A 23,266-nucleotide genomic window follows, 5' to 3' on the forward strand; every position below is an offset into this window, starting at 1 on the left:
TGGAAATAGAGAATGTTCAACATGATTGCAAAAAAGAATGAAAATAAATTGATTATCAAAATTGTTGCTGGTTAATTATCTGATCAAGCAGTAACTTACTTTGTCTATTCAGCTTTATGCAAGATGTGCGTTATTTTGCATCTGTTAAATGTAGAAATGACTATTTAAGGTTTAAGTTGTGCAGAATTACATTTACTGAGTAAAGAATTACTGGAATTTAATTTTAATAATCATCAGTGAATCAATAAAATTTTGTATGCAGAAATTAAAGTTTTTATTTTATTTATTATATTCAAGTTAAGGTTTACTCAAAAATATTACCACTATTTAAAGTTTGAGGTAATCAGTTTCCACAAATATTTTGAGTATTCTGAACTTATTTGGGTTTACATTGTAAGTAACTTTTACTCTGAGTAAATTTTTATAAAAGTAACTTTACTTGTACTTAAGTAAAAATTCATCAATGTAACAGTACTTTTACTTAAGTACAATATTTTAGTACTCTTTCCACCTCTGTATGTATACACACACACACACACACACACACACACACACACACACACACACACACACACACACACACACACACACACACACACACACACACACACAGAATACAAAGTTACTTCTACTTTTGTTATTGATTTTAGGTCATCAGTCTGAAAAATTCTTTATTAGTACAAATACAACTCAGTCACAGTTGAAACAACAAATCTTTGTGAATTATTAATTTATGACTTTTAGTGATTAGTACCTATTTCCTTTGTTAAATGATTTAGGCAGACTCTTTATTAATATAATGTTAAAATTGAAAGCTATAAATACATAGAGCTCAAAGTAATATAGATGTAGGGTGAATTGGGTAAGGTCCTCTGGGTTTGCCGCATTCTGTTTGAGTGGTGCTTTCATGCATATGGACAGATGGATGAATGAAAGAGCTTCTCTGGTCTTAGTAGTATAATTCCTGATCCCACCAACCTGAGAGTTTACAAACCATAAATTAACGAATACTGAATAGATGTGTAGATGTTAATGATGATAAACAAATGGATGGTAAAAGGTGAGAAGGTATGATAATCATATCTTACTTCCTGGATACCGTCTGACTCCTAACTTCCTGATCTCGTCATAGACAAAGATTAAAATACCATATGGAACAGGAACAAACCACCACTGGACTCTGGAGAGAAAATGCAACATGTAAAATTAGACCACAGGCTACAGCTTTTTTTTTAACAATCAAACATGGAAGAAACTGTGAGTGTAGTAGAAAAATAACTTTCTACCTATGGGTTCCATATTTGTGATGTTCCAATAAAAAATTTTTGTGTCCTCAGAATATAGACACCACATTTTCTTTGTAATCCAGTCCGAGCTTTATTTCAGATAGTGACCATGTGAATGAGCCTCTGTGTGCTTTTACCTGATTGGCATAAAATTGAAGATATTGGGCATTCCAGGGCAGTAACAAAGCAGATTACCCAGGCACAGCTGGAAGACTATGGCAGTAACCAGTACACGGTTCCTGCACACAAATAAACACACAAATAACCAAACTGTCATAATCCTACTCTGGTTAGGTCTGTATTTGTAATTATTTTGGTCTGTGACTGAGTGTTTTCCATTCTCTGCTGGTTTTGTTGTTTATTTTGATTATGTTCTGTCTGTTCTGTTGTGCTCACTCTTTTGATCCTGGTTCCTGTCTGTTCCCTGTCATGTTTTCAAGTTTGTCTGCGTCTACTGTTCATGTCTAGTCTTGTGTCCAGTTTGCCTGATTTGTATCCTTGTTATTACATGTCTGTCCGTGTGTGTGTTCCCTGATTTCCCTGGTCTGTGTCTCCTGTTTGTGCTCCCATACTGGACTGCCTTTTGCTTTAACACTCTGTCAGCTTGGATTTTGTTACTATCAGAAGTGGATTATTTCTGCATTAATTGTTTCCATATAAAATGCATTGACAAGAACATAAGAAAATACTTGATGCCTTTGTTTACAATTGTAACACAAATGCAATTTCCCATATATACTTATACTTAAATATTTTAAACTATTTATAAATCAGAAAATAAAGTATTTAAAGCACTTGGTTTGACTACCAAGAATAACCTGCTCAATGAAAGAAGCATTACACAGTTTGTTTGTATCAGGTTCCACTTGTTTTACAAACTGTTCCATATACTTAACAGTAGAAGTAGTTAATTTAATTAGTTTAGTTAATTTCTATGATGTGACTACAAGACTAGCAAAATCTTTGAATAATGCGTGAACCCTCTCGAGTTGAAATAATTACAGTTTTTTTTCTCTTTATACTAATAATTGTGTAAATGTAGCATAAGTTAATCATGTTCACATGATACAGACACAGAAATAACCCTGTAAACATTAATGCTAAAGCTTAAGATATTAATTGTTACGCCGAGCAATTCCTGTTAGGGATGTGTGTTTACTGACCTGAAGAAGCCTTGCTGGAACACAGAGAGACGTCGAGTTTTCCTGATCAGCACATCTGAGATCTGACAGATCTCTATACTGACAAAAAATACAGTGTAGCACGTATACTCCTGGTACAACCTCTGACTGAAGGTCTGTAAGCAGAGGAGAGGACATATAGGGGGAGTTATTTGGTTATATATGCTGATCAAATGCAAATATTCCCTTCACACAGGAAACAGAAATTAGACATTCTTGTGTCCACAATTTGAAAATTGCCCAAAAGTAGGATCTCAAGTGTATGCCAACCCATTCTTGTCCATAGCTGTCCTGTAAATCTTGAAGATGAACATCCTCCCACTGAGAACGCAGGCCGACACACAGGAGGGGAAACCAGCCCTCCTGGGCCATGGCTGTGAAATAATCTGTAAATCCTGCAAAAGACTGGATGGCTCCTAAAACGAAGAAAAGAAAGAAGAAATAAAACGGGCCAATACTATTTAAGGAGTGCATAAATCTAGCTCAGTGGCCGAGTGACACCATTTAGACAGCATATGGGGCAGTGGCTCCTCCAGAGGGATTCTTAGTGTACCCTGTTATTGTCTTATCTGCTTTAATGTGTCTAACAAAGGCTATGCATGTAGTTGAGACACATTCGCTTATATGCTATTCTATTTTGTCTATGAAGTATTTATTCAATGTTAATAAGGTTAGTACAGTAGTAATATACAGTATGCATGTTTTGTCATATAGCACAGACACACACAGTCTCACCTATCTGGAAGTACGAGTATACAGCCAGGGCTTCGTTTACCAGACGATGACGACGAGGGTTCCTGGGCTTCAGATGCATGATGTCACTCTCTGCTTTCTCGTAAGCTAGAGAGACGGAGGGGAACTACAGAAGAGACAGGAATAAACAAACCATATATACACACACTGCACAGCAGATAAGGGAGTGAGGAAAATGCAGCTAATTTACTCTTCATGTCATCAAATCACCCGCTGTTAAGGCTGGTGATTCAAAATTGTGCACGTGTCATAATATTTTAGACACAGTCATCATCTTTGATGAAACTAAATAGCCAGTGTAATGACCATAAAAAGTAATTTGCTTTCAGCAGATGGTCTCTCCTTTCATTATCTTTAGCTGGTCATGTTAATTCTGTAAAAATGAATACATTGCCTAAATACCTTTATAAGTAATTTGCTTTCTTGCTGAACTGGTACTAATGACATAATTACTCACAATGTCAGTGGCCAGTTCGATGAAGAGAATAGTGATGCAGCCCAGAGGAAGAGGCACGCTGACAGTGATGTAGATCAGATATGGAGTCAGCTCAGGAATGTTCTTGGTTAGTGTGTAGGCAATAGACTTCTTCAGGTTGTCAAAGATAAGACGACCTACACACACATACACAGCTCAATATACTCTATGTAAATTTACAAACTGTTCATTGGTCAGTAAATACTGGGTATAGCAGTTATTCAAAAACATGTTACATCCTTTCAAAGTTTAGATTTTATTATTTTAAAACCTAGAAATCCGAGGAAGGTTAAATCAAGGGCAACTGGACTTGGTTGAAGATACTTGTTGTTTACATTTGACGAAAAAGCGTCACTCTTTCCAGGACCACAATGTTCATATTCTGAAAAGGATTGAAAGAAGCCATTTACACCAGAGTAGAGAAGAGTAGAGTCCTTTCATCCCTTCCCAAGTGACAATGTCAAAGACAGTCGTTCAGACTCGGCCTCTGGTCACTCTAATAGCCGTAATGGCTGTTGTTACAACAGCCAGGAGCTCTAACAAACCAAGTGGTATCCATCCCCTTGATAACGACCCCACAGAGGTTAAGATTAGTTAGCTAAGGCTCCCTGCCAGTCAGTTATAACTAAAGAAGCCTCTTGGATGATCTTTAAGTATCTTCAACCAAGTCCAGTTATCCTTGATTTAACCTTTCTTTGATAACTATGACCTAGGTGACCAGGTCTTCACAGACAGAAACTAGAATTGTTTCACTTTTCATTTTACTGGAAAAGGTAACCATAGAGATCGCCAATATTGCCAATATTTTAAATAACAAAGACAGAATAGAGAGAACACAAACATTCTTGAAATAGAGGCAATGATCTCCCCCCATGTATGACCACCTGTTACCATGTGAACGAAGATATTTAGTGGAAGTGATGACAAGTGAGCCAGACCCTAAAGTTAACATTGTTTTGTCAAAACACACAGAATTTCTTCTTCTCTAAGTCTCACCCTGCTCCACTCCAGTGACAATAGAAGCAAAGTTGTCGTCCAACAGGATCATGTCTGCAGCGTTCTTGGCAGCATCTGACCCGGCAATCCCCATAGCGACACCGATATCAGCCTTCTTAAGAGCCGGAGAGTCGTTCACACCATCACCTGTCACAGCAACGATAGAGCCCTTGGGGAAGGGTTGAAAAAATGAAAACATCTGACACGAACCTGAAAATGTTAACATTCAAAATGTTAACTGATCATACACGCTTGGATATGAATACACGCAAACTGTGTGTATTTACCAGACGTTGACAACTCTCCACAATGATCAATTTCTGCTGAGGGGATGTTCTTGCAAACACCATCTCAGGATGGTTCCGTAGCGCGTCATCTAACTCGTCGCTGCTCATGTCTTTCAGCTGACCTCCGCTGATCACGCAAGCACGGGCGTCCCTGTGAACAAAGACACATGCAAGCATTCAGATTCACAACAGTCCAGTGAATCTCTTGTGAATTTTTACAAGATGATGATCACACAGTTAGTCATACAAGGTCACACAGTAAGAAATAAACACTATACTGCAATGGATAGATGGCTCTTTGATATATCTTGGAAATAAGTATTGTTTCAAGTGGACAGCAGTGACACAAATACCTTTTGTTCACTTGTTCGACAGGTATGCGCTTCCTCTGGGCAATATCTTCCACTGTTTCACTGCCTTCTGAGATGATACCAACATTAGCTGCTATTGCCCTTGCTGTAATTGGATGGTCCCCAGTCACCATGACAACCTGAAGTTCCAAAATATAAATATTGTGAGACAGGGTAACATTTACATACTCTACATATTACATACTCAGTCTCTTGTATAATTCTGCATTGCAAAAAAATGTGGGGAAATATGAACACACCCTGATACCAGCAGTACGACATTTCATCACTGCATCAGGTACAGTGGCTCTTGGGGGGTCAATCATTGAGATGAGACCGGCAAAGCACAGTCCTGACGTAGGGAAGTTCATATCTTCACTGTCAAATCGAAAGCCACGAGGAAACTCTTTCTCATTCAGATAGAGATGGCAGAAACCTAAGAGGGGAAAAAGGAAACAGCAGAGTAGTTAAAAAAAAAACCTACAACTAGTAGAAATGTCATATTGTGTATCACAAAAGGCGTCTATGTACTACTGGAATTTGATATAAGTTACAAATCTAAATGGCAGAAATACAACTGATTGTGCATTGAGTGACAAAAACTTTGGAGTTCCACATGCCAAAAGCATTTGTGTGCAACAACTTCACATTTTAGTTTTTTTTTTCAGTATACTGTAAGCAAAAGGGAACTGACAGTTTTAGTAAAACCATTTTCAGTATAGCAAGCCACATGATTAGGTCACATCAGGGTCATAAGAAGTCCTCTCTAACCCAATACTCTCTCTCCCAGTCCTCCCAGGTCCATATAGGCTGTCTGAAAGGCCTCGCTCCACTGCTCATCCAGAGGCAACTCCTGGCCTTTTATCAAAATGGTGGAGCAGCGCTCTAAGATGCGTTCCGGCGCTCCCTTCATCACCAACAGGTAGCGTAGGTCCAGAGGATCCTCCAGTTCATGGATAGATAGCTGGAGGGAGAGAGGTGGTTGATAGAAGCTGAATAAATCTGGACATTTATTCAGCTTCTAAATCTGTGCTCTTAGATTCACCGTGAATCACAGGATTATCCCAGTATCAAAGTAGGAAACTCCAGATGATAGCTTTAAATATGAAAAAATACATATTTTGCTCACTATTTTTATGGTTTACAGTGTGGTATTTGATCAAGGATGATAAGAAGCCTATTGACAACACAGCTTCCTGCTCTCACCTGGAACTTGTTGGTAGAGTTGAAGGGCACTTCCACCACTTTCTTGAAGCGATTACGGTAGTCCATGATGTTCCCTACAGTGAGCTCTGTGAACTTTAGCAGAGCCGTCTCTGACGCATCTCCCACCACGATCCTCTGTGTGAAATGGTAAAAGTGAGATAACAAAGAGACAAAAGGAACAAATATTTTTTCATAATAATATAGAAAAGGGGGAAACCGGCTTCTTAAAACAAATAAATAACATAACGTAGATGTTGCATTTTGTTGGCTCAGTGTGACACCACATGCCTTAAAACCATAAACTTGTACCTTAGGAATAGGTACACCTTCCTGATCAGGTTTGAATGTAGCTCTGTTACACAGGGAAGCCACTCTCGCTAGTGAACGCCATGTTTCTGATGACTGGTCAAAACTGTGGCCTGAAAACCACACAATCACATGATAATCAAAGATTACGCAAATGTAAAATAACATTAATCCACCTTTCAAATACACATAATAATGGAAATAGAAACCCACATGTTAGCTTACTATGGCTTGCATTATTTTTCTAAAACATTGCTCATAACAACAGTACTGATTCATTTTAAATGTAAATGTTTTGAATAAAAAACATTTTTTTCCCCATGTGTTTACCTGATTGATCTTCAGTGGTATCTGCAGCGTGGATCTGGTTGTCGAACCAAAGGTGAGCCACAGTCATCCTGTTCTGGGTCAGGGTACCAGTCTTATCAGAACAGATCACTGAAGTGGACCCTAAACACACACAGCTCAGGTTACACACATATACTGTACAGACAAGAGCTTAATATGGACCATATCAAGTGAAATCTTTATAAGATATACTTTTATATAATATGTGTGTCATTATGCTGTATTAGGTGAGGTGTTGTTGAAGCTGATGAAGTGGTTAAACCTAAAGCGATTTTATTCTACACATTTCAACTTAAATTTAACTAAATTACCTGAACAGAAACAAAATGATCACTCTCAGCTTTCCATACTTATTCAGGCATACTAACCCAATGTCTCCACAGCCTCCAGGTTCTTCACAACACAGTTCTTCCTGGCAAGTCGTTTAGCAGTCAGAGACAGACATACCTGTTAACAGAGACACAGGCTGTTACAGACTGACAGGTTACTACAGAGCAAAGTTAAATCTGTCTATCCAACGAAGGTTAAAGTCAAGGGCAACTGGACTTGGTTGAAGATACTGGAAGACGTTTTGTCCTTCATCCAATGGACTTCTTCAGTTCTGACGGACTGGTAGAAAGTCTTCCAGTATCTTCAACCAAGTCCAGTTGCCCTTGACTTTAACCTTCGTTGGATAACTATGACCTGGATGACTGAGAATCTTCACAGACATCTTAAATCTGTCTAGTCTGCAGCACGTATAATGAAATAACTAATACACATTATTACTAATACAGAGAATGATTTTTCAGTGGTGCTATCATCCAAATTAATCATTCATATAGTCCAATTTGGACATAATGGAAACCATAAACAATGATGTTATAGAAGTTCACATGTGTTGCAGTAACTCACAGTAACTGTAGCAAGCAGCCCCTCTGGCACATAAGCCACCACGATAGCCATGAAGAATATCATAGCTTCCAGGAAGGCATATCCGATGAACATGGCAACCACAAAGAAGGTAAAGCCGAAAAAGATTGCAAGACCAGCAATGATGTCAACAAAATGCTCAATTTCTATGGCAATGGGTGTCTTCTCATTGCCAACGCCACTTGCCAAGGTGGCAATCCGACCGATGATGGTACGATCACCCGTGTTAATGATCACACCAGTAGCAACACCTGGAGAGGACACGAAAATGATAAATAAACAAGCAAATGCTTAAATAAGACACTTATAGATGATATAAGATACATAATTTAAGATATAAAACATAGATTCATAAATTACTGCACCTTCCAGACAGGTTGTAGAGAAGAAAGCAATGTTTCTGGTCTCCAGTGGATTCTCATGAGTGCATTCTGGACTCCTGGTTTGGGGTTCAGACTCTCCTGTCAACGATGAGTTGTCCACCTGGTACACAAAGTATATTCACAAAAGGTCCTGTCCGCAAGGGAAGGGAGGATTGGGCAACATCTCCCTCTCAAATATAACAATTTAAAGGGTTTATTCTTTTTCTTCTGGGTATTTGAACATTAAAACTAACTGGTCTCATGTGCAGTTAAATCTCACAAAACTCTCACAAAAATACTGAGTACATTACACATAAGTTGAACAATGTTTTTTTGGTTATCAGTAGGGCAACTTTGATAAAATGTGGACACTTTGGCATTAAATTCTGGTGTTGGTGAACTCTGATTCTATGAGTAACCAATAATTTAAAAAAATCTGATTGTAAGCTTACAGCATGACACGTTCAGTTTAAACAAGCATTATATCTGTCTTTGTCTGTATGCAAGCTTGAATATACAGTATATGCTGAATATGTGATCTACCTTGCAGCTCTGACTGATGATACGAATGTCAGCAGGGACTCGGTCTCCTCCTTTGATCTCCACCAAATCCCCCACCACCAATTGGTTGGCGTTGATCTGGTTTTTCTGGCCATCACGTATCACAACGGCTTGCTATTTTTGAAGGTCGGGAGTATGATTAACAAAGATGAAAGGAGGTGAACACATAAAGGAAGACACAGAGGGAAACAAGAGAGCGACAGACAAGGAAAAAGGAAATAGACCGAAAAGAGATATAATGATAGAGAAGCCATTTATATTACATTCCAACAATGTGCTGATTGGGCATGTGAAACTTACCTGTGGCACTAAATTCTTGAAGCTCGCAATGATGTTGGTACTCTTGAATTCTTGGTAGTAGCCAAAGCAGCCAGTAACCACGACAACAGCAATTAGGGTGATAGCCAAGTACAGCTGAAGTGAGAAAGAAGATATAACCATAAAAACAGGTAGCTAACTATGACTGTTTCATATTGCTGTCTCTTTTCTCTGTTCTTGGTCTCTGACCCTCTCTGATCACCTCCTGCTCAGAGGGGCAGGAAATATAACTCACATTGTCAAAGCTGGTGAGGTTCCCCCTCGCAAGTTCAATTCCAAAGGCGATGAAGCAGATGCAGGCTGCAACCCACATCAGACACTGCAGCCCTCCAGCCAGCTGCCTGGCAAACTTCACATACTCTGGAGTTCCTTTAGGAGGCTTCAGTTCATTGGGACCGTCTCTCTCCAAGATCTGATTAGCATAGGCAGTGGTCAAACCCTGTGGATGGAGAGCAAATAAAACAGATGAAACAAGTGAGTATGGAAATAGCATTGTCTTGGAACCTAAAGGACCCACACAGAAGTGGGAAATTGTTATGGGTAAAGAGAAAAGGAAATAAATTAATACAATTAATCTATAAGACAAATTAAGTGAAAAAAACAAGAAAAATGTTAAAGAAAGAAATGTCTCACCTTGGTAACACTAGTGTTGTACCTCATTTCTAGTTCTTCAATTGTAATCTCGTGGTCGTCCTGCAGGAGGAGACAGATCACAACACTGATTCAGAACAAGGCGATTTAGTCATAGCTGGTTGGTTGAAACTTGGTGGTTCTAAGTGGACAGTAGCTGGAATAAAAAGTCTGAGGTTTCTGTAGTATAATCTGTAAATCACAAGTAGGTCTTTACAGCACAATGAATTTAAACTGACATATATAACACGTCTCACTACGACAATGTCTACCTGCCCTACTATTTTTTGAACTCTTTACTTACTATATCCATTTCTTTCTTCATGCCCTCCAGTTTCTCCTTCTTCTTCATCTTCTTCTTCTTCTTCTTGTCCATCTCTCCATCCATCTCAAACATGTCGTATGTGTCCTGGCAAAATATTGGCAAAACATTTACACATTTATGTAGGAAATCTATCTGTCTAGTAGCTTGACATTCTTAATGTGGATACTAAATGTATTTTTTCCGCCCTACGCCTGCTGTATGCTCTTCATGGGGACTGTGCATTATATGTGAAATTAAAATATGTACCAGCTAACTTATGAAACTAATCTGCAGACACATTTGGTTTGTGGTAAATAAACAAATCTCGACACATCACAGATTGGAGTACATTATATCCATGCCAGTCAAAGAAAACAAATGCATTCTGAAATAACTTATGAAGCATATGACTGCATTTTATTTAGATGTACTGACACCATTTTCAAAGTGGAAGTTTGGTAGCTGTAGATATTTGTAATATTCCATCTGTTTCAATTAGATAATACAAAATTGAAACAGTATTATATACAGTACATTATAAAGTATACTAAATATAAAATCTATCAATAGGAACTTAATTTACAGACTGGGTTTGTTGAATGATTCACTGGAATTTATTGAATGCCATTCTGTAACTGATTGAAAAGAACTTTTTTTAAAACACAGAGACACACATACTTTTATATATCTATATATCGAGAGAGATAGAGAGACTGAGTATAGCATGAAAAAAGATAAACAAGTAATAATAGGGTTGTGAAAATGTTTTCCTATTTAAAAGCCCAACAGTGTCTTGAAGTGCTAATATAATTTCTTGAGACACCTCCAGTGTAGCTTATATAGTTTCATCTTTTTAATCATACAGAACCTCACAGGTAGCCAGTGCTAGGAGGCTAAAATTAATGGATGATACTAATTAACCTTTTTTTATTTTTACAGTAGTGTGTCTGGTTTTATATCTGATAATATATCTTTGTATTTGTAAGACGACACTGACAAATTAAAACCTGTGCCCAAATGTATTGGCAGCCCAACACCTTACAGTGACTAAAAAGGCCCTTTTTCCACATTTAGAAAATACTTGTATACTTTCTTTCACAAACAATGCTACACAACGTGAATGGTCATCAGCTGGTTCTCCTACCGGTTTACTCATGGTTGCAGGTGTGATAGGGGACTGCTCTCCTAAATCAATGGAGGTCCAGACCACTCGATCCTTCTTCGCCCCCGAAATCTTGGCTTTAAGTTAGGGTCCAGTCCCAACACACACCCTGTTTCTCCCTCTCTCACACATACACGCACACACAAACACAATGGTCAGAAACAGGAGAGATTTTTTTGGAAAAGCCTTTTATACACAACAACTCCCCTATTAAGATACACATGCGCATAAACACCTTTGAACACACATGCACTTTAATACGACTTCCTGCGTAAAATGGTAGTAACAATGTCACCCCTAGCCAGGTCTCACACACACACACACACACACACACACACACACACACACACACAGTGTTTCTCTGGTATCTCTTATCTGCCCTCAGCACGTTCTTTATCCTGATAAAGTGACTGGAGTAAAGAGCAGAGGAACAGTGAAGGTTAACATCAAAGTCATTCCTGCCATTGCACTGCATCAGATTACACCAAATGCAGCACTACACAACTACAGCCTCCTATTGGCCACCAAGCCATTCTGGAGGTCTGAAAGGAATTTATTGCCTTGATGTAGTAAGCATGAACTGAGAATCACAAGAAGACATCCATCCATCGTCAACTGCTTATCCTTCATACAGGATCGCTGGGGGCTGAAGCCAATCCCAGCTGACATCGGGCAAAAGGCGGGGTACACCCTGGACAGGTCGCCAATCCATCGTAGGGCCACAAGGAGACAGAAGAACTCAAACTCCTGCATGCACAATCTACAGCCTGACAGCTGCGCCGCCAGGGATGTCCTACAGAACCACAAAGCCAAATACAATGGAAGAAGACAATTAAGGAGAAAATTGCCTGCAGCTGGAGTTAATTAGCAGTCACACCTGATGCCAATACCGGCTAATCAGCAGGGCTATACCAGATAGCATCAGCCACAGAGGCAAGTTAATGGTGTCAGCATGTCCTCTGAAGTTGGTTTTCCTCCTCCTCCTTCTCCTTCAGGCTAAGTGGTACAGTGACTGGCTATGACCACACTTTCCTTCTGTCTTCACCCATCTCCTCATCTGTCTACAGCTTCTACCCCACACTACCACCACATGTGATTAATACACTCCTCTCTGCAGGTGTGTGCACCTCATTTGTCATTTAGTCTGAGTGTGATGCCTAGCAGGTGTTTTCCACCATCCTAACTCACAAAAAATCTCATCTGTTACTACTACTACTATTCTAGAGAGATGATTTTTTTACTAGCACATAAAAAGCACCCTCCTACAAAACTTGAACCAAGTCCCATAACGCTATGTTTTATTATGTGTGGTTATAGCACATACATTTTTAAATTTGATGTGCTGTACAGGTTGAGTAATAAACTTGTGCAGGGTTTACTGTATGAGCTGTGGTTCTAAATTATGTACTAATTTGCAAGGTTGATGCAATTAACGCCTGTACATTTTAGGGCTGTAGCACTTCACTGAGAACCATTGTTAGAGTAATAAAAACACAGCCTTCTGCAAAAAAGGTAGTAGAGTAGGATGACAGGAAGGCAGTGAAGAAAGAAAGGAAAGAAACTTCAAAAGTTGCAAAACAGTACGACAGTCTATTATATTTTAACTTACTAGGCCGCCTTAGTCACACTCAAACAAAATGTCCCAGCACCGTCAACATTCCTCTGATCAGTTAACAATACTGAAACTGAGACACAGTATTTATTTATTTACTTTTTATGTACAAACATTTATTAAAAATAAGACCTAAGTGGTTGATGAAGAATATCAAGAACACAGTCAGTGGCATTCAAGGCCAGCAGTAACCTGTGCTAGGCTGTTGAGGGTCATTATATCAGACATGCGTCAGAAGCTCTCTTTACCATGCCCTCTACATATTAACAACCTCTCATGACCATTACACTTGTAGAGGTTAAAAAAGGTGCACTGTTGTAGATACACTTGCAGATAGTGAATGTATTATAAAATATAATTAATTAGTAATATTGCCTATAAGAACAATCCTACCCAAAACACATACAGCCTTCTTACTATAACTAAGGTAAATCACTCCACTACATGGTAACAAACTTCAATTTTAAAAAGCATTACTTGAATCCCATAATAATTTTATTATTATTTATTATCCTGTATTTAAAAAGAAGTAAGTAAAACCATAGCTAAGGTCACCCTGTCCCTTAACTGTTCCTGCCCAGAACATGTTGCATGCTGGGTAAATAAGATCCATGTAAGATAAGTTGTGTTTAAGTGAGTCAATATTGTACTTTGCTGTAAAGTATACTGTAGAGTGACACTGGCTCTGTAATCAAAGTTATGTTATCAGCCCAATTTTATCAGCTTTAATTACACATTAATGGGGGGACAGGTGAGGAGAGAGAGAGAGTAGAAGAGATGATGAGGCAACAAAAGAGTGAGAGACAAGCATGGATAGAGGGACCAAGATACATATCTAAAGATACACACACTATGTTACAGGGTCAGTTCATCAAAATAAAAAAATAAAAAACAATATTAATATTTTGCATTTAAAAATTTTAGGTGTGTTAATGCACCACAAAAGAAATCTTAAGAGAGGTCGAAAGAAAGACGTCATTGACTTCCATCATGTAGGATCCAGCATTTCTGGAGCTTGACCCATAAAGAGGACTAGTATATCTCGATATCTCAGTTTGTGTTGCTTTGATTTCAACCGTTCTTTTAAAAAAAATCTGTCTCTTGTGAGTCCCCCAACTACGTGGAAGTGCAATACCAAAATGCCGGAGTGACCCTCTAAGACCTTGTTAATTTTAAGCTCAGTTGGTGGATTTTGTTAAATGGACTACAAGGACTTTTTTTTAACTCGTTATGTCTCAGTTTAATACTGATGCTTCTGTATGACCAACACAACATAAGTGAATGAGACCATCAGCAAGAAGATTGGCTATTTCTATATATTTATTCTTAATGCCTGGGTCACCTGGTCCTATTCAATACGAAATCAGACAAAATGTTTTATGGCACATAGACCGAAGTGGTACATAGCCAGTTAAAAGGAAACAGGAGAAGATTTTTCTTTAAAGAAATTTTATTTTTGATGTTGTATTTTATGGTTATGGCTGATACTGGGGCAGGATCAGTAAAGCGATAAAGGAAGAGTCAACCTTAGTTGGTCATTCAACAGAATTGTGGGATTTGAAAGGATTCAAAACCACTCCTGAATTGGCCCTATTCCTCCTAGACAGGTATGTAGACTAATATGTCTATCTTGCTGTTGGCTTATTATTATAAAGACATAAAATTTCTAAAGAATGTTGACATTGCAAAATGACCACTACCATAGTTGTTGGCTTACATGTAATGTGTCTGAATGTTACTGAAACAAAGTTTTCTTTGTTCTCCATACCAAACAGGTTGAGTAATATCTACAATAAACTTGTTTGGGGTTCACTGTATGAGCTGTGGTTCTAAATTCTGTACTAATTTGCGATGTTGATGCAATTAACACCTGTACATCATGGCTGTGGTATGGGACTGAGAACCATTGTTAGAGTAATAAAAACACAGCCTTCTGCAAAGAGGAACAAGACTGGAGTAGGATGACAGAAAAGCAGTGGAGAAAAACAGAAAATGAGAGAAACTTGTAGGAGGAAGTTGTACAACTATTCTGTTGATATTTTCACTTACTAATTAACATGAGAAGGCAGCCTTAGTCACACAAATCATTTGTCCCAGCGTTCTATCCTGCAAAAAGTAAAACAATATCAAAAACAAGTTGTGTCTTTCTTGCCAGCAGCAATTTTTGTCCCAAGGCCCCTAATAATTTAATCAGGCCATGATGTCCTGTGATGGAACTAAATGATCAGAGAAGGATAGTTACTGTGAAATCTGGGGCAAGTTCAATCTCAAAACGTTTTGCACCGGTTTGCTATGGTTTCCAGGTTGAAAGACATGTTTCCTCCATAAGCTGTGCAATAGGTTTTTTTGAGGTACTACTCTTGTTTGGTGAGTGTGAGAGGTGTTACCCAATCGGCAGCGATATGTATATTAACACTGCCAAATTAAAAAGGCAGTCAAGTGCAGTGCGCTTTTGTGTACACAACAAGGTGTTCAAGGCATTGCCATTTCATTTGAAATAAACGTTTTGCTATGTTTTGTTTGTGCTGAACTGGGCCCTGTAAAACCAAAACCATCAGCTATAGACAAGAATCCTTTCCTTTCCTTTTCCCCCCAAAGCTTTATTAATAAAACGGTCAAATATGCAAACAGTGCAGACATGTACTCAACATAATTGCATACAAAGCAATTAGAAACAAGAAGATGTGTTTTTTATTAATTATTGTGTCAGAGCATTAATTTATTTATTGTTGTCTGGATGTAAAGAGATTTTCAACATATATTACAAAAAATGCTTCTGGAATAAATTGTCTACCCCAGCTTTAAGGTAGACAAAATATTAGAAACTGCATTCACATTAGGCAGTGTTATTTTTAGCTGGGTTTACCCAATAAACTCTTAAATGAGTGTAATGTTAATATCCAAACTTTTAAAACGTATTGACTGACCCTGACACCTAAAGATGACACAACCCGGACAAAATGTAATAAAATGTTTATTTAAAAAGAAACGGTGTGTTGATTTTGAACACAGTTATTGTGAATAAAGTTGTTCTTGCTTTGTATGACATCTGTATTTTATTTTGCAAATTTTATATAACCACTTGCCTATCTTGGGCAGGAGGCTCTTGCAATAGAGACTCTCAGTGTCAATGAGCCTTTCCTGGTTAAATTAAAGTTTAACACATTAAGCAAACGTACTGCACTGCCGGTAGGGTTTAAAAACGTAGCTAAACGTTTAGTGCTTTTTGCCCAACATGTGAACGTCTGCTGGAGAGATTTTATTTGTGACTTTACATATTTGGAGTGCAAATTCTTTGGAATGAGTCGAACATTTCTGGCCCAATACCTTCTGCGTCCGCGGGTCACGTGATACCGCCCCACGACGTCATTTTCCTGCGACTACCTCTGACAGCTCCATGTGAACAGATTTCACCAAAGTTATCGTTCATTTCTGGTAAGTCGTGGATCAATAATAGTAGCTGATGGTGCTATGAGATCTGTCTGCATTCTGCCTTTGTTTTTAAAACTTATGATAGTTGACAGAGTGAAGCACTGCCGGTGTCTCTTCCTTCTCGCGACAAGGTCAGGATTTAACGTTAACGTTACATGACAGGAGAAACATCCACAATTGACATTACCTTTACATTACGGGATGTGGCGTTTCTGTCAAAAATGCAACGACACATAGAACGTTAGCTGATCTCAACCTGTCTACGTTGTTATCATTGTGTACCTCAGAAAAGTTCCTGCGTTGTGGACTTAACGTTACACAACCAGTGTTCCCTTGTTGGGTAACCAAAAGCAATAGCTAATGAAACAGTGCTGGAGCATTTGGTTGGCATGAAGGTTAACTTAATATTTGACAGTATGTAATTGTTGCTAAATTAAATTGAGATAATGAAGGTATGGCTCATTGTTGAGATGTTTCTATAACCTGTTAACCTTTCCTTTTAATCACACTTCTTGCTGAACTCCTCTGCCACTATTAGGTTGGATGTGGGATGGTGACGCCGGCTGCTGAATTGTGAGAAACCTTTTCTCTCCTTTCCTACCTGTAGCCACTCTCTTGTCTCTCAGACCCGATGGCCGGCCGCCTCTTGGGCAGATATGCCCGTCTGCTCTGCAGGGCCTCCTCCCAGGCTTCAGCTCCAGCTGCTGCTGCCCGCCTGCCTCTGCCTGTGGCTGGGCCTGCAGAGGTGCAGAGGGCTCAGGTCTGGCCATGGGTGACAGAAAGGTTAATGTGTGAGGGAAGGACAATTACCAAGGAAGACACTTTTACAAACATGCCTACTCGCACCCAGCTGGACGAGTTGGTGGAAAAGGCAGCAGTGCCAGATGACATCCTGCTTGCCTGGGCAGAGCATGGAGGAAATGGTAATCAAGCTGCCAATAGCCTGATGAAGTGGGCTCAGTTGGTGCTAAGGACAAAGGGCAAGTTTAAGGAACAACAACCAGAACTGATGACAGATTCAAGGCTTCTGGATATGATGGGTACTGTATCTCGGGAGGTAAGGAAACCAGATACAGGTGGACTAGTACTGTCATCATGTAAAGTGACTGACATGATATGATCTTTTCCAAGGCTTTGTGCTTGCCTGTTCGGATTGATGACACATTTTTGTGTGTGTGTGTGTGTGTGTGTGTGTGTGTTTTTTTCCCCAGGTGTCTTCAGTGTGGAACAGCACTCTAGTGTCTGTCTTGCGAACTCTATGGATTATGGGTGTGCCCACCAATGATTCAGTACTCAGTTCTGTCCAGACTGAAGTCCTGTGGCGACTCCGCAGGCTAACCTACAAGCAATTGGCCTACCTGGCAGATTGGGGAGCAGGCAGGAAAGGACAGCAGGACGTGACAATAGTAAATTCTGCATTAAAACAGCTGGAACTGCGCTGGACTGAAATCGCTGATGCTAAAACTGTCAGCGCACTGATGTCCAGACGACAACGCTTGTCACCTACATTGATAGACAGACTTGAAGACAAGGTATCAGAGTTCAAAATATCCATTTAACGTAGAGTTAACAGCTCAGTTTAATATGTCAATCTTAATATTACCTTAAACTAACTGTATACTATACCAGTTAGTTAGGATATGAATTGCTGTCAGGGGAAAGCTATTTTCTCCTGGAGATGGAATTTTAATGTAATGTCATAAGGTCGCTGATGAGTATGCAGGCTAGAATAGATCTGAAGTCTGGAGAGGCCAGTCTGTTAAAACAGAGACCACTGTATGTCTTGGAAGAAACTGTACACCTATGAACAGCACTTCATGAATCTTCCCTAAACGTAGGGGAACACCAGTGGATGAAGGTACAATTTATCCAAAACCAGAGTGCCACCCTTCCATCTATGTCTATTGCAGGCTTTGGAGCTTGCAGAGGGCTTTTCAGCAGAAGAGATCCGCAAAGTCTGTGTGTCTTTGGCAGCTCAGAGCCGCAGATCTGTCCCGCTGCTCAGAGCTTTGTCCTACTACCTTCTCCAGAAACCGTCATCAGAGCTCTCCACTCAACTGCTACTGGACATGGCTTTTGCATACGGTAACAACACTTATGACTGTAACATACCCAGTAACACTGAAGGCACGCATAAGCCAAATTAACACAGTGTATATCCATGCCTTAAGTGTCATTTTATTTTTTACCTTCATATTGCCTTCTTGACCTGATACATACAGTCCGTGTTTTAAGGATTGGCTTAAAGTGTTACCTTTTGAATTCAGACAGCAGATAAAGTTCAAAGCAGGAGCTGGTTGAGAGAAAGCTATGGTGTGTTTCAACTTGGACCAGTGAATACATATAATACCATAGCCAAGGGACTGTGGGTACTATATTTAGTTATGTTTAACACTGAAAATGTAAGATTTAATGTTAGCATAACTGGTCTGTTGTTTGTTGTTGCAAGTATCTGTTGTAATATTTTCATCATGCATCTTTTTATAGATAATACCATTTTATAAACTTGAAAATTCAGATCTATGCTAGGCTAGTGGCATAAAATCTCATGGCTAAACAGCTTAATGTCTACCGACAGATTAAGGCACTGTCTGCCCAATATCATACTGTATCATGCAACAGTAACAACTTTGTCTTTGCCCTTTTATAGGGAAGTTGAATTTCCACCATTCTCAGGTATTTCAGCGAATGGCCTCAGAGTTGTTACCCAGAGTCCCTGAGCTCAGCTCTGCTGATGTCACACGCTGCGCTAAATCACTGGGCTTCCTCAAATGGCTTCATATCCCTCTCTTTGAGGCCTTTGCTGAGGTCAGTCATACACCCAAGACAAACTTAAACTCACTTCATTTTGAGAAGTGCTTAATCTCTAATCTCAATAATTTGAATAAGTTTTTCTTTCACTCACTGTGTAACTCTCTCTGTCAATTTTGTCACCAGCACTACATAAACAGTCAGAAGTACAGTACTCTTCAGCTCTGTAATCTGCTCATGACATTTGCCCGACTGGGCTTTCAGCCCAGCAAAGGAGAAGAGTTCTATAGCAAGGTACTAATGATATTACAGGCTGTGTGTTGACTGCACGTTGTTGCTTCTACTTGCTACCTTTTAATTCTCTGTATGTGCCATTTTGTGTAAAGGTTCACTCTGTGATGGAGGACTCTCTCTCAGGCCTGGAGCCCTTCTTGCAGACAGATGTTGTTTGGTCTCTGTGTGTGCTACAGCAGGCCAAGCCCCAGTACCTCATCCCCCTCACACAACAGAATCACGTTACCAAACTGTCTGGTAAGACACAGAGCTGTGGGTGTTCATTCTTCTATAGCTAGTGAATTTATAATATGCAGATACACGCTTTGTATTAGTGCAGTTAAGCTCACACTTATTGCTACATACATCACTGTCAGCAGTTCAGGGGAACGTTGGAGTAAAGCACCTGCTCCTTTAACCTAGGAGTAGCCGGTGAAAGTGCTTCAGGCTCCTGGTAAGAATGCCCCCCTCCAAGTGACTACCCTAACTTTCCTTGAGACAGAAACAACAGAGCACAATGGTCATAATATATCGTCATTTATCAAACACAATTGGCAAATCTTCACTCTCTCCAGCTTTTGAAATTTAAGGATTTGCAGCTTTTCTGTATTTTATCTAATTTACATTGAATGATTAATTAGAAAAATTTATGAAAAAAAAATGACAGAATATAATTAAACCAAAGAATGTCACATGTGAAGTTGTTTTAATCTTACATTTACGATGCTGAAACACTTTTTTCACCAAACCATTAAGACTACAGTGACATTACAGTTTCATTCAGCTTGGTTGAATTTGCTGGTATATTAACATTAACAGGCATTCCCATGTTATCATACATTACATATCTTTCAACATCCAGAACTGCTGTGTTGACTCTTGAGGCTCTGTGAGCTCACTGCCAAAATACCATTCTGTCACAGTAGATGGCAGTGTAGCACCAATAGATTTGTGGTTAGACAGGCACATAAATAACATTTTCTCACAGACATGATGCATAGCATTGATTAATAAAACATTCTCATACTGGTTTTGATAAGCACCAATGCAAATGGCTTCACAACACTCACTCTCTTTCTGTTGTCCATTCTGTCTGTAGAGGGCAGTCCAACTCAGGTGGAGAACTATCAGCTGAAGCTCCTCCATATTGCTGCTACTCTTCACTTAGAGCATCCGGGTTCCTCAGATACTCCATCCTCTCTGAGTGCCCTGACTGTCCCAATCAGCAGCTCCCCCCTCTCCCCCCTGCAGAGCAGTTTAAGAGAGGCTTTACAGAGTTTGGTGGCTGGTAGGACGGAGGCCCTTCGCACTGGGGTTGACACACTCTATGGATGGACTATTGGTAAGGGGGCCTACGTAGCTCATATAAATCTATTGAGATCAAATGTCACAATGTCTGTTCCTTTCACTACTGGAATTTTACAGGATTTTTACACTGAAAGCGACATTTACAACATCAGTGTGTGTCATTGAGTCAGAGAGCTTATTTTTTTCTTTCTTCTTTTTTTAACAACTGGCATGTTTGTCTCTCATCAGATGGGGAGCTGGTAGTGGATTGTGACAACAAACCAGTTGACATGTCCATGCTGAAAGCCCCTCATATACCCAGTGGAGGAGGAGATCAGGCTTTACCTGTAGGGGCACGGTGGTGAGTCATAGAGGAGAATCATGTGGGCTTGGGGGTTGTTAAAGATTTATTTTTGCTTTTCTTCTCCCCTAGCTATCTCAAGTTATTTTGCTTTCTGTTTTTAGGCTTGCTTTCTTGGCTTGGGAATTCCCAAACTTTGGCTCAAAGAGTAAAGACCTTTTGGGACGATTTACCATGATGAAGCGACATCTCCAGTTGGCTGGCTTAATCACAGTGGAGGTAGGGAGAGGCTGGAGATGGGATAACCCATCTTTGTAGCAGTGTTTGTGACCATGATTTTGTTACTTCAAAGTAAAAGTGATCAAGTTATTTTTCTCCGTCTCTGCAGAGAAGGTGAACTGAGCTGTTTGTTCTTCAGATTTGTTTTGTATTACACACTCACTAAAGCCAATTGCAAAAGGAATTTTCTTTTGTGTTGTGTTTGCTATGATAGTGAGTCATATTTGAATGAGCAGAGGCAGAGCATTGCTGCTCCTGATGTATCTGACGGTCTAAGGCTATGCAAACAATGGACCTAATACTTTAGTAGAGCTGAGAGTCAGGTGGGACCCGCTGCAGTCTGTGGTATAAATAGAGCTCCAGCCGCAGCTCTGCCTCATCTAGGCCAATCTCCCCAGCCAATAGTAACTTCACTTGCCTCTCAGATTTGCAGTGCAGCAGGATGTTTTAACTACCTGAAACTGAAAACCAGTCTGTAAATTAATAACCGTAAAAGTTTTACAATTGTGTTCTCTTAAGCACACACTGGCAATTAGAAGGTACTTGCTCGTTAGCTCTTTAAAAATGTTTTCAAATTCAACCTTTTTGTCCTCTTTCAGGTGCCATACTTTGAGTGGCTGGAGCTGAAGACAGACTGGCAGAAATTGGCGTACCTGAAGGATAAAATAGGAAAGGCTGTGGCTGAGGACATGGCCAAGTGAACCAAAATTTACAGACTCATCTAAATCAGCTTTCCCAATTAAATGGGACCAGACGGAATACACATGTACACCCACGTTCACACTCCGAACGGAGCAGCGTTGCAGAAAAGCTCTCTCATACTTTGTCAGAAAAAAAATCATATTTTCACTCTGGTTCCCTTGGCAACGTGTGGGGCTTTCCCTGTTTCTATGGTGATGAAAAGCAAGAGTTTTGGAGCCTGAGAGAGACAGAAATAAACACCACAGTAAGTCCTTCTGTAGAAATTATAGGATCAACAAGTTAGTCTTTGCATCTGCGAGTGACATGTCAAAAACATACGCACCCGGGCGACTTGTTGAATTTTGGCCTAAACAAAGTGCATATTATCAGAATGTGAATAGAGTGGAATAACTTAATTATCTCCGTGAATGTGTGTCATCTTGTGATGGAATAAAAAATTTTATTGCCATTTTTAACTGTTTTGTCTTTTAATTCTCATGAGTCTCATGATTGACTTTGTGATTCAGGTTCAGGATGTGGGTGCAAGCGTGTGATGTGCATATTTTCTTCAGGTGCGTACAGTCAGGGGCTTATTGCATTAGATTGTATTGGGTGGGCTATTTAGACAGAATATGCTTCATTTCACATCTAACAGCTAATGGCATACCTCTCTGGAATACTGAGCGCGTCATTATTATTAGCATCTTCTCACATCCTCGATAACAAACAACTAGATGCGGACCTGAAACTGCTTACACAACATGATGGCCATCAGTAGCACTCTGACATAATCAAGAAGACAAATGCAAGCCAGGGTGGGGTCAAGAGAGAAAACAAGTTAAACTGAGAGGGAGCCAATGTATAATACAAAACCAGGGTGAAAATAAGATAACAGGAAATGATAAACAGGAAAATGAATTGTTTCCCTAACAAGCCATCACATGATCCAGAGCCATAGTGCCTACCTCTTTCTTCCCAATAGTCAGGGATTAATGGATCAATTGATGGACTGCTGACAAAGAGCCCAGCTAGCACTTCTAATATTGGTCATAGTATATCCTGTCTGATGGGTTAGCAGTGTGCAGGTTCAGCCAATACTGGAAAGACTGCATGGTTTCCTTCTTAATAAAACTAACAATCTAGCCTTATTACTACCCAAATACATTACATAAACAGTATAGTTATATGAAACAGACAGTATTGGTTCCTGCTT

At 39.5% G+C, this 23,266-nt stretch overlaps 2 protein-coding genes across 5 annotated transcripts; one reads left to right on the forward strand and one right to left on the reverse strand.

Moving 5' to 3' along the window:
- Positions 1 to 637: 637 nt before the first annotated feature.
- On the reverse strand, positions 638 to 21,752 carry LOC119897685 (potassium-transporting ATPase alpha chain 1). 2 transcript variants are annotated; one of them, XM_038711573.1, is made up of 24 exons: positions 21,675 to 21,752; positions 10,276 to 10,428; positions 9,975 to 10,034; positions 9,577 to 9,780; positions 9,324 to 9,437; positions 9,006 to 9,137; positions 8,466 to 8,583; positions 8,083 to 8,351; positions 7,557 to 7,635; positions 7,171 to 7,290; positions 6,844 to 6,953; positions 6,535 to 6,669; positions 6,100 to 6,292; positions 5,589 to 5,764; positions 5,332 to 5,468; positions 4,979 to 5,129; positions 4,692 to 4,860; positions 3,678 to 3,832; positions 3,203 to 3,326; positions 2,738 to 2,883; positions 2,450 to 2,583; positions 1,424 to 1,525; positions 1,089 to 1,180; positions 638 to 978 (listed from the first exon to the last, which is right to left on the reverse strand). In XM_038711573.1, exons 1-24 carry the CDS (start codon positions 21,750 to 21,752, stop codon positions 950 to 952), a joined length of 3,180 nt encoding a protein of 1,059 aa, XP_038567501.1. In that variant the 3' UTR covers positions 638 to 949. The 2 variants fall into 2 exon arrangements, with proteins under 2 accessions (XP_038567501.1, XP_038567500.1); XM_038711572.1 differs by lacking the exon at positions 21,675 to 21,752 and adding an exon at positions 11,420 to 13,878 and having other exon boundaries at positions 10,276 to 10,380.
- Positions 16,380 to 22,529, forward strand: tbrg4 (transforming growth factor beta regulator 4). 3 transcript variants are annotated; one of them, XM_038711576.1, is made up of 11 exons: positions 16,380 to 16,484; positions 17,020 to 17,538; positions 17,693 to 18,013; positions 18,392 to 18,566; positions 19,132 to 19,289; positions 19,419 to 19,526; positions 19,619 to 19,763; positions 20,605 to 20,847; positions 21,042 to 21,153; positions 21,258 to 21,372; positions 21,972 to 22,529. In XM_038711576.1, exons 2-11 carry the CDS (start codon positions 17,113 to 17,115, stop codon positions 22,071 to 22,073), a joined length of 1,905 nt encoding a protein of 634 aa, XP_038567504.1. In that variant the 5' UTR covers positions 16,380 to 16,484; positions 17,020 to 17,112; the 3' UTR covers positions 22,074 to 22,529. The 3 variants fall into 3 exon arrangements, with proteins under 3 accessions (XP_038567504.1, XP_038567503.1, XP_038567502.1); XM_038711575.1 differs by having other exon boundaries at positions 16,428 to 16,484; positions 17,089 to 17,538; positions 21,972 to 22,108; XM_038711574.1 differs by having other exon boundaries at positions 16,479 to 16,612; positions 21,972 to 22,108.
- The last annotated feature ends 737 nt before the right edge of the window (positions 22,530 to 23,266 follow it).

This window comes from Micropterus salmoides, unplaced genomic scaffold (genome assembly GCF_014851395.1).
Source record: "Micropterus salmoides isolate LMB-PRFRI ecotype aquatic unplaced genomic scaffold, ASM1485139v1 Ms_hic_scaffold_11, whole genome shotgun sequence".
Taxonomy (NCBI): Eukaryota; Metazoa; Chordata; class Actinopteri; order Centrarchiformes; family Centrarchidae; genus Micropterus; species Micropterus salmoides.